This window comes from Mesoplodon mirus (assembly GCF_964341445.2).
Source record: "Mesoplodon mirus genome assembly, chromosome: 7".
NCBI lineage: Eukaryota > Metazoa > Chordata > Mammalia > Artiodactyla > Ziphiidae > Mesoplodon > Mesoplodon mirus.
In genome coordinates this window covers 2,610,051-2,621,444 of record NC_138983.1, presented here as the reverse complement: position 1 = coordinate 2,621,444, position 11,394 = coordinate 2,610,051, and the positions used below count along the sequence as shown (strand labels likewise).

The 11,394-nt window shown below is 56.6% G+C and overlaps 1 protein-coding gene across 2 annotated transcripts in view; it reads left to right on the top strand.

Moving 5' to 3' along the window:
* Window positions 1–2,880: 2,880 nt before the first annotated feature.
* Window positions 2,881–11,394, top strand: part of CARS1 (cysteinyl-tRNA synthetase 1) — a 46,063-nt gene continuing 37,549 nt past the window's right edge. Inside the window, exons 1-2 of one of the 2 annotated variants that reach the window (XM_082629540.1) lie at window positions 2,881–2,960; window positions 11,062–11,310. In XM_082629540.1, coding sequence (XP_082485666.1) covers window positions 2,936–2,960; window positions 11,062–11,310 — 274 coding nt within the window. In that variant the 5' untranslated portion in view covers window positions 2,881–2,935. The remainder of the gene's footprint in view (window positions 2,961–11,061; window positions 11,311–11,394) is intronic. The other variant, XM_082629541.1, reaches the window with a different exon arrangement.

Here is an 11,394-nt window from a genome sequence, read left to right as displayed (position 1 = left end):
AAATGGGCAGAAGAAAAAACAAAACAAAACAAAAAATGGGCAGAAGACCTAAATAGACATTTCTCCAAAGAATACAAACAGATGGCCAATGGGCACAGGGAAAGATGCTCAACATCACTAATTACCAGAGAAATGCAAATCAGAACTACAACGACGTATCACCTCCCACCGGTCAGAATGGCCATCATCAAGAAGTCTACAAATAACAAATGCTTGAGAGGGTGTAGGTAAAAGGAAACCCCCTTACACTGTTGGTGAGAATGTAAATTGATGCAGCCACTATGGAGCATAGTATGGAGGTTCCTTAAGAAACTAAAAATAGAGTTACCATATGATCCAGCAATCCCACTCCTGGGCATACATCTGGAGGAAACTCTAATTCCAAAAGATACATGCACCCCAGTGTTCACAGCAGCACTATTGACAATAGCCAAGACATGGAAGCAACCTAAGTGTCCATCGACAGAGGAATGAATAAAGAAGATGTGGTATACATACAATGGAATATTAACTCAGCCATAAAGAAGAATGAAATAATGCCATTTGCAGCTACGTGGATGGACCTAGAGATTGTCATACTGACAGAAGTAAGACAGAGAAAGAGAAATATCATACAATATCGCTTATATGTGCTATCTAAAATATAATAGAAATGAACTTATTTACAAGACGGAAACAGACCCACAGACACAGAGAACAAACTTGTGGTTGGCAAAGGGGAAAGAGGGGAGGGATAAATTAGGAGTATGGGATTAACAGATACACACCACTATATATAAAATAGATAAACAACAAGGACCTACTCTATAGCACAGGGAGCTATATTCAATATCCTGTAATACCCTATAATGGAAAAGAATCTGAAAAAGAATATATATATATGTATGTATAATTGAATCACTTTTCTGTACACCTGAAACACAAAATTGTAAATCAACTATACTTCAATTAAAACAACGCCCCCCCCCCAAAAACTTAAGACTATCCCTCTGCTCTTGTATCTGAGGATAAGATTGGAATGTGACAAGGCCCCAGCTTCCTAAACCAGGACTAGCCAGGGTGGGGCATGGTGACAGTCACAGAGACCTTTTTTAAGTACCTGAAACTATTTTTTTAAGGAATGGATATCATTATAAACTTTTTGAGATAATCATAGATTTACATGCAGCTGTAAGAAATAATATGGAGAGATCTCCTCACCCTTTGCCCAGTTTCCTAAAATGCTAACATTTTGCACAATTATGGTACAATATCAAAGCCAGGATAACGACACTGACACAGTGAATATACCCAACATTTCCATCATCACAAGGACCACTCATGTTGCCCCCTTTTTTTTTTAAATGTTTCATCTTTTTTTTTAACTTTTTATTTTATATTGGAGTACAGTTGATTAACAATGTGTTTGTTTCAGGTGTTGGTAGCCACATCCACCTTCTTCCCACATTAACTTCTGGTATTCACTTATTTTTATTTCTATGATTTTGCCATTTCAAAATGTTAAATAACTAGAATCACACAGTATGTAATGTTATGAGATTTTTTTCTTTGCATTTAGCATATTTCTTTAGAAAAGTAGCTTAAACTGTTAAAGTTTTAACACCAAAGATACGCTTTTGCCAAAAAGTTGTACAATTTAGCAATACTTGCTTTTATACTTTTTCTTTACCTAATAAAATTTCCATCCTAAGTGTTTCTTTTCATTCCCTGCGTGTGCAGAAGCTTGAGTGTGATGTCCTTGGGAGATGGTATCTTACACAGAGGAAGGCACAGGCCCTGAGGATGTGATCTGTGGGCTGAGGGACTCTAGAATGGGGATTAAACACCAGAGAAGCCTCTTCTCCTGGTTTGTGTTATTCCCCCCGGGGCCTCTGTCTCTGGGAATGACAACCCTGTCCATCCCGAGTGTGTGCTCCACCCTGCCCCCCTTTCTCACTCACCCCAAACATCATCAGTCCTTGGAAATGCTCACAAACCAGCTGCTTTCTTCCACCCAGCACCAAGTATCTTCAACTTCAAGTTCATTATTAAAGGAAATGCCATAACCACCAGTCTCTCTCAGGACAGAAACGTGGGTGTCATCCCCGGCCCTCACCTCCCTCACCCCCCCATCCCAGCATCTGCTGCCCCCCATGGCTCTCCCAGATCTGCCTGCTCACCCTGCTGGTCCAGGGCACCGTCTCCTCTCCTACAGACTATGGAAAAGGCTTCCTGTCAAGTCTTGCTTTCCTCCTGGCTTTCCCTAATCCACTCCACGGCCACACAGCAGCTGGAATGAGAGGTCTACAGCACAAATCCAGTCAAGACTGCTGGGTCTCTGCCATTCTTGACTTTGCCTACAGGATGCTTCAAGAAGCGCCAGCCCTAGCCTTTGCCCCAAGCCTCATCTCTCGCCAGGGCTGCTCCAGCCTGCCCTGCGGTCAGGCTGAATTTCTCAGTGGCTTGCTCTCTGTTGGTGTCACTTGCAGGACAGTACTCTCTGCATGAAATGCACTTCCCACCCATTCCCAATCCCCTCCTCTAAGCCTCCTTCCAACTGGTCCTCCCTCCCCGGACCCTGGGAGACAATTTTTCCACGGAAGTGGGTGGGTGGGCGGATGGTTCAGGCGGTAATGCGAGCGATGGAGAGCGGCAGATGAAGCTTCGCCCTCCCGCCGCTCACCTCCTGCTGTGCGGCCCGGTTCCCAACAGGCCGCGGACCGCTACCGGTCCGCAACCCGGGAGCTGGGGACCCCGGCTCAAGGGCACTGGCCGCGGCGCAGTAGGAACTACAACTCCCAGAATGCCCCGGAATGCGGCGTCTCGAGCTCGCGGCGGTTGCCTAGCGACCGGGCGTGTCCCGGAAGGCGCGCCGGCTCCGGCGGGACTTCCGGGGCGGTGGTTGCGTCAGATTCTGGGAAGCTGTCGGCGCGGGCGCAAGTGCGGCGTTCCAACGATGGCAGGTTCCTCCGAGGAGCATGGTGAGTGCGCGCGGCGGCCGGGCCAGCCGGGGCGACCCCGGACCGAGGGGCGGAGGGGCCACCGGGGATCTGAGGGGGCGCCGGGTCCCTGAGGGGTGGGTCTGAGGGCGCTCAGAGGGCGGGGCGCGACCCCCGGGCCCCCCCGGCAGGCTCCGCTCCTCCAACCTCGCGGGGACCCGGCTTCGGCCCCGGAACTGCCGAGGCCACCCCGTCCCCAGCCCCGGTCCCCTCCTTGGGTCCTCCAGGTTCCATTGCTCCTCGACCCCAGGACGTGGCCCTGCGTTTCCCCCGCCGGTCCCTGGACCGGACCTCGCCCCTCCTGTCCCCTGGACTTTGGGGAACAGGCACAGCCCTAGGGTTGTTTTCGTTTCCGCCCAGCCCGGGCAGCACCCGGGTTGGCACTTAGGGAAATGGGGCCGAGGAAGCAGGGTGCGCGGACATACAGGAAAGGGCTTGGGGTTTTACGAAGGCTTTCACCTGCGGCTGCAAACAGTGGCCATTGGGACCTGCGTGGTCACAGCGTTATTGCCCCACTTCATCGCCGCCTCCGCGGTTCCGTGAGCAGCTCTGGCTCTGCCCACCAGAGTCACTCGTGTCGCCAGCTGGTAGACACGCCGCCCACAGGCAGACTCCAAGGAGCGCTGGGCCCTTGCTCCCCTCCCTCAGTCAAGATTGTAGGTGCCAGACAGACCGGAGGTTGTCCCTGGATTCCCGAGTCTGGAGCAGACTTTCTTCAGGAAGAACTCTCAGTGTGTAGTTTTTATTCCCCGGGCTGCCGGGTTTAGGCTGTGCAGGCTTCCTGGAGCCCTGTGATCCCTCTTGCTCCTGGGGTTCCAGGCGGGGAGCTCTGACCATCTGGGTAACCCAGTGACGTGGGAGGCCCCTAATGACAGGGCTGCTGTGGTACCCACCTTCCGGGCGCCCCGCATTCCACCCGACAGGTGTGCCTGGATTCCAGCACCATCTCTACCCACCTGGAGCCTCGGCCCTCGGCCCTCGGAAGTGCACCCAGACTCCTGTAAAATAGCAGCGTGGTTGACACCGCATGAGCGAGCCGAGCTGGGGACCCACCGCTGCCCCTTCCTCACGTGCAGCAGGGTAACACGTCCCCGCTCAGAGGATGTAGTGGGCATTAAAGGGGCAGGTAGAGGTTAAGGGTTTAGAAGAACACTTGGCATGAAACGGGCGCTGTGTCCGGGTTGAAAGCCCGAGCTTGTTTCTTTTCTCTCTTTCTTCCTTCCTTCCTTCCTTCTTCATTTGTGAACACAAATGACGTATTCGATTTTTGGGTTTTGGTTTTTTTAATTGCTTCAGAACTTGAGGTTTTCAGAGCCTTCGTAAGAATTGGCCTGTTTCTGGAGATTGATACCAGAGTTCTAGATATTCTTGGTTTCCGGGTTCTGAATGCTGTTTATTCTCAAGGTTGGATTTTATCGAAAGTGACCATCTTTCCAGACTTTTTAAGGAGACGTTCATTTAGAATATTCTTCCCATTTCTGATCACCTTCCTTAAGTTGGCTCAGAATGTCCATTTGGTTCCCTGCCACTGGGGTTAAAGCTTTTCCCTTGTAGCTTGAACGTGCAGCCTGTTCCAGGGCCCAGTTTTTTCAGAAAGACAAGTCTCATCCCTGAGGACCCCGAGGTGGATGGAGCGCGTCTCAGAGGCCTTGCCCTGCAGATCGGGCCTCTTCGGTGGCTGTGTGTTAGGTCAGATTTGCAGTTTAATTTTTTATGCAGTTTAATTCAAAGGTTCTTTGTAAGGACAATACAGCTAGCTTTTTTTCTTAGCATGAGTCTGCGCTAAATAGATATGCGGGGGGCCTGTAATCCTCAGAGCAACCCTTTGTGGTCGATACTGCCCTTATCCTCCTGTGCAGGCAAGAATCCTGAGGTTCAGAGAAGTGATTTGTCCAAGGTCACACAGCTAGCCAGGGCCTGTGTGACTGCAGCAGGGATGTTGACTACTCTGCCTTGCTGCCTTTGATGACTCTATTCAGATGAACACCAAGCTCCCCAATTCCAGAGTGCCTCAGGGCAGACAAGAGGAGGGAGTTGATACGCTTTCCTGTGTTTCCCAGAGAAAAAATGAAATGTACGTATTTATAGACTACAGACATTTGCTCATCCCTGAACCCACAGTCTCCCGGTATTTACATTTTAAGAGTTGTGAGAGATAGTGCCCTCGGGGGGAGATTAAACCGCTCCCAGTGTCCACACTGCTGTCCCCGGGCAGTGGTGCCATCTGATCACCTGTGTGACCTCAGGGCATCAGATCATGATGCTCCTCATGACCCAAAAATCCCATGTGAAAGATTCACATCTGCTATTTCAGTGGAAAATTGCTCCTGAGTGGTTCAAAATAATTTCCTTAAATAGATCTGTCACTTTATTTATTCAGTAGATGTGCTTCAGGCACCCGCTCTGCCGGACGCTGCTGGGCGTGGAGATGCAGCATGCCTGGAGGAGCATCTCGGCCTTCCTGGGCCTTCCGTCCAGCGGGGCGGGGTGGCCGGAGCCCAGAAGCCCAATGCCTCCCCAGGTTGCATGGGCCATTCCTCTCTTGGTCACTTCCCAGTGCGTGTGCTGCTGGGTGGCCTGAGTCTACGGAGGTGGTTCAGGGCCCAGGCCCCTTCCCTCTAAGGCTCCACAATCTGCCAGAAACTTGGCCGAGTCCTCCTCTGCCAGCTGCCCCGTGGGCAGGGTGGAGTGCAGGGAATCACGCCGGAGGCCCTGCCGGGCCGGGTCTGGACACTGCTGTAGGCATTAGCCTACTGGCCAAGCCGAGTCCCGGAGCCCCGAGCCAGAGGGCCTGGGTCTGGGGAGCCCCCTGTGCTCTGCTCCTGAGGGAGGGCCTGGCTGCAGGGCAGGTAGGGAGCCTCCCGAGAGAGGCTGGAAGCTGATCCTAGAGAAAAAAGTGGAGCGGGATCCCTGGCAGAGAGCACCTCGTGCACTGAGACCTGAGGACCAGCAGCATTGCTTTCCAGCAAGTTCCTGAGGCCAGAGGGTGGAGGAGGGCTGGAGATGGGCCACGGGACCAGGTCTGCAAGGGCCTTGAGCACACTTACGGAATTTGGGTCTTGTCTTTGTGTTCTGGCAAGATATCTGCCCCCACCCCCTCCCCCTCGTGTACCAAGGCAGGGAGAGCAGGAAGAACGCAAGACGGTGGTAACCGGTGGCCTGGGCCAGTGGCAGTGGTGGGTGTGAGAAGTGGACAGTCTGGGGAGGACCGGGGCAGGTGCTGGGTTTGCTGTGGGAAGGAAGAAACAGCCACCCAGCTTCAGACCCAGCAGGGAAGGTGGCTGTACCATTCCCGGACTTGCACCCAGGTGGAGGGCGAGACATGATGCTTGGGAGCACCCTGTGGACAAGTGACAGCTGGACCTCCGGGGCTGGTGCTCAGGACAGAGGGGGGCGCTAGAGAAGGCCTGTGGGAGGAGGCCCTGGGTTCCGGGAGTGGGTGGCATTGCCGCCAGGTGCATGTACCTCTCTCTATGAGATTCGTGTGGGGAGGGGGTGCGTTCGTTCTAGAAGGCTTTTCCAGTCCCCTTTCTGAGAGCCACCTGGGCAGGCTGGGAAGCCCCACAGGAAAGAAAAGTGGGCCTGAAGAGGGACCCAGGGGGAGGGGTCGCTGCAGAGGCGGGCCAGGGGAGCTGGAGGAGCCTTTGCAGAAAGCGCCTGATCCACAGGGCTGGGTGCCGCCGGGGCCTCGCAAGGTGTGGACCCGAGAGGCCTTCAGCAAGTGCGGGAGGGGTGCAGACCCCCGTTGCGCCGGGCCTGGGAGCTTCGGAGGAAGGCAGACCTGCGGTGAAGGGGCCTGCGCTTCAGCAAGCCACCCGGGGGTTCTTAGCAGCTGAGCTCTGCACCTGCCCCACCCAGGTTCCGATTCCAAAGGTCTCAGGTGGGCCTGGAACGGGTGCTTCCAGGAGCTGGCCCTGCTGCCACCGCGCTGGAGCCTCACTGAGCGGGAGCCTGGCTGGAGCGGAGGAGCGGGTGGGAGAAAGCAGGCCACGGGCTGTTGTCCAGCAGGTGTGAATGCTGATGGGAAGGGGCCAGAGGAGGTGACGGCTTGGTGTGAATTCGGTTCCTTACCTGGTTCTTGTGTTTGTGCGAGTTCAGTAAGCGTTTTCTAAACTGTGAAGACCATGGTCCACATTGAGGGCCTTCCCACAGTCAGAAGGTGTGTGTCCTGTGATGCGTTTCTGGATGGACCTGCGGTGGACCTGGCGGTGGGCGTGACGCGTGTGTGGGGCTCCCTGGGGAGGGCCAGCGTGGCCAGTGGGCGCCCTGCTCGGGAACCATCTCCTCTCATCTTGGCGTCACGGGCTGATAGCCAGACCGCAGTCTGGCCCAAACCCAGGGCCACTTGAAAGCTGACCAATTTTTAAATTTGTTTCCTCAAGTTACGCTTAGACGCAGCTGCCACAGTGACCCCATGACTGTCCCCCTCTGCCCTGTGGGCTCCCTGCTCCAGACGGGGCTTTTTAAATGCGTGTGTGAACCCTGGGTAAACTCTCCAGGGCAATTTCAATAGTAGTAATACAGGAGCGATTAAAATAATAGTAATGGCAACTGCTGGGTGCTGGCTGTGTGCCCGGCAGTATTTCAAACAGTTTACAAGAGTAATTTCACTAATGCTCAACAGCTTTACCAGGCGTGTGTTGTGTGAGCCTGATTTACCCTTGAGAGGATCCCTCCGGGTGAGGGAGGGGTGCAGACCCCGCTGAGCCCTTGTCCCCTGAACTGCTTCATTAGTGCTTTAAAGCCATAGTGTTGGTAGAATGTTTGACATGTTTTTCTCGTTGTAAAAATAACATATGCTTATTGTAGAAAATGTGCGCAGCGAAGAAAAAAGAGGGAAGTAAAATGCCCTGTGAGCGTACTCCTGCAGGGTAGCCAAGGTCAAGGTCAGGCAAGTTTCCAGGGGTCTCTGTTCCCTGGAGTAGTTCCGGAGTGAGGGAAGTCTGTCTGTCCAGTGCTGTCCTGGGGGTAAAGGGGCAGGGGGAGCTGGGAGACCACACAGCTTCTCAGCGGGGCTGTCACCTCTGCTTCCTTCCCCTCCCTCCTGTGTTCTGGCATAGATGGCTGCACCAGAGAGACGCTTGGAGACGGGGAGAGGGAGCTTGGAGGGTCGGTGTCGGGTGACCAGCTGCCAAAGGACAGCCTGGCCCACTCCGGGACGCATTCCCGCCCCCGCCCCCACCCCCACCCCCCCCGCACCGCCCTGGCTCTGGCAGGTCCTCTGACTTAGCTTTTGTGAACTGAATTTTCTCCATCACGAGAAAGGAGCATGCTTCCCAACTCCTGACAGGCTGGCAGGGCTGCTGGGGAACCGTGCCAGGTGCAGTAAAGTTCCCTGGAAGGAATACTCCGTGCCAAGGACTTTATGTAGAGTTAGGTTTCCTGGTGCCCAGGGCCGCCCTGGCAGGCGCTGCTTCCTTCTCCCTCGGTGGGAGAGAGCTGTCCTGTCAGAGAGGGGTGGGGGGCACAGACCCGCCTGGCCTTCCTTCACTGTCTCAGAGGGGATCTGAGCCCTCGGGCTGGATCCTTAGAGCCAGCCACCTGCTCCCGGGAAGGAAGGCGAGCTGGCTGGCGCTGCTCCAGGGCCCTCGTGGGTTCCCCAGGGTTCCCACCGGCACCTTGGGCGGGAGGGGCCACCTCTGTGTCTCTCTTTGCTTCCTCCAACACTTCCAAGAACTGGAGTGGGAGCTGCTTCTCCTTGTAGGTCAAGCGTGGAGCAAAAGCAAAGCCCCCTGTAGGTGTGCGCCCTTGGGCAGCAGGGCTCCAGCTCAGCCCGCCACAGGGGTTAGAAGCCTTCTTAGACTCACCCGGGTCCCCACCCTGGTTCCTGTGTACCAGACGCTTCCTGGGAGAGGGCTTACGAGGCCCCGGAATGACAGGTGAAGCCGGCCTCCCGCGGGCAGGCCTGCGCTTCGAGATATATCTGCCGCCCACCCATTCGTTCAGCAAATTCACTGAGTGTCTTCAGAACGTTCCAGGCTTGGTTCTAGAGGCTGAGCATATGCTGAGTGAATGAATCGGATAAAATCCCGGGGGGTGGGGCACACAATAAAGGAGAGAAAGCAGGGAAGTGTGTGTGTTAGGAATAAGCGCTACGGAGAAATAAAGCAGGAGGGGGGCGGGGGGCGGGGGTGGGGGTCACTTGGAACAGTGCCCAGGAGGACCCAACGGAAAAGGGGACACCCGTGGAGCCCCGAGAAAGGGAGGGAGGCTGGCTGTGTCTGGGGGAGGCTTCCAGGCAGGCAGGGCAGGGGGCATGAGGGGCGGGGGCAGGAGCTGAGGTCAGAAGGGTGTGGCGGCCCTCCTGGCCGGCGCGAGGACCGCTCTTGGTGGGATGAGGGGTCTAGAGAAGGAGCGTGGGCCACTCTGGCCACGGCGCCCTGCGAAGCCCGGATACCAGCGGGGGCGCCTGCATCCCGGCGTCCAGGCGAGAGAAGGGCTGGACCTGCCATGGCAGTTGGGTTGAGAGGGCTGGGTTCCGGGTACGTTTAAAGGTGGAGGCCTGCACTATCCCAGGGCGTGGCCCTGGGTGTTCTGAGGGTGCTTTGTAACGGGCAGAAGGGTATTCCAAGCCGTGCGCCTCAGGGCCACCCTGGGCTGGCGCCCCCGCGGTGCGGTGGGCAGGCAAGCAAGCCGGTCTTCCTGGAAAGCCTGGGCTTGAGAGCCCAGGGAAGATGTTTCCCTGGTGCCCACGCCTTTCCTGGGGATGAAGAGGTCGGGGTTCAGGAGGTCCCCGAGAAGCCAGCCTCCGGGAGGCTGGGCCCTGGACGGTCGCAGCCCCTCCCTGGGGCACCTGAGGACGTCGGAGATGCTGCCGGCTTTGGTCCTTCTGTTGGCTCCTTCCGTCTCACCCCCGTGCCCAGGAAGGCAGCTCCGGGTAGGCCCTGACGGAAGGGTTTCCCGTGGTGGAGACCGTGCAGGAGGGTCTCGTGTGCACAGCTGCTTCCCCACACGTGTGCTCTGCTGTCTGTTTGCAGGCATCCTGTGGGCTTGGTCAGGGCGAGGTTCCTGTTTCTGTGCCAGGCCTGGCCGCTGTCAGCCCACATCTCCTCCCCGCTCAGAGCCGTCCTGCTCTGGGTCCAGCACGGTGACCCAGGGACCTCGTGGTGTCAGGCAGCTGGCTGCGAAGGGCTGCGGTGTCAGGGTGTCTGCCCCGTTCCCAGGGAGAGTGAGAAGCCAGGCTTGTGCTGTCCCACTCAGAGCCGACTCCGGGGCTCAGGGTGTGTCTGTGTGGAAGGGAACAGGCGCTGGGCCCTGTTCACACTGGTGGACTAGGGGACCAGGAGCTTCAGGGGCTGGTCTGCGCCCCTCCCCCTGATCTCCTGCTGCGCCCCCCCAGCCAGCAGGTGATAAACGCATCCGCAGGGTAGTTGGAGCAGTGATCGGGGACATAGGGAGGAGGTGAGGGTCTCAGGGGCAGCAGCGGGGAGGAGGGGCTCAGTGGAGTCAGTGCCGTCTGCCGGCTGTGCCTGCTGCCTGGTCCCCGCTCAGTCTGGGCTTCTGTCCTCCCACATCCTTCCTGAGGATTCCAAGGCAGAGGAGTGGCCTCAGGTCCCTGAAGGGGGGCAGGCCTGTGCCAGGTGCTTGCTGGACGGTTGGCCCCCTCTGGCAGGCATTTCCGGGGGCGGGGCCGTGGTCCTCCCAGGAGCTGGGCCTTGGCCACTAGAAGCCTCACCGGTGCCGGGTTTGGAGAGCTCTGCAGTTCTAACGCGCCACCCATCGCCCACCCAGGGACTGGTCAGCACCAGCCCCCCCAGCACCCAGTGCACAAAAGGGTGTGTGCATGTGTGTTTCTCTTTAATTGAGATGAAAATCACCAACAATGAAACGAACCATTTTAAAGTGTACAGTTCAGTGCATTTAGAACATTCACAATGTTGTGCGACCACCCCCTCTGTCTAGTTCTAAAACATTTTCATCCCCAGATGGGAACCCACTGGCAGTCACTCCCCGCTCCGTCCCCCAGCCCTGGGCACCCGCCCGTTCTGGACATTTCCCAGCCGGAAGGGTGACCCTGGGACCCCATTCTCTGGACTCACCCAGGCCTCCAGCCCCCCTGACGCGTGTGCCTCTGTCTTTGCAGCTCCCGACTACAGGTCCGTCCTGAGCATTAGTGACGAGGCAGCCAGGGTGCGGGCCCTGAACGAGCACCTGAGCACGCGTAGCTATGTCCAGGGCTTCTCCCTGTCCCAGGCGGACGTGGACGCGTTCAGGCAGCTCTCAGGCCCTCCTGCTGACGCACAGCTCTTCCACGTGGCTCGGTGGTTCAGGCACGTGGCCGCGATCCTGGGCAGCCCCCGCGCCCCAGCCCCGCCCCGTGGGCTCCAAGCAAGTGAGTAGCAGAGCGGCTCCCCGGCCGTGAGAACCTCCCCTTGAAGTTCTGTTCACACTCGTGGGCTAGGGGAGCCCACGAGGG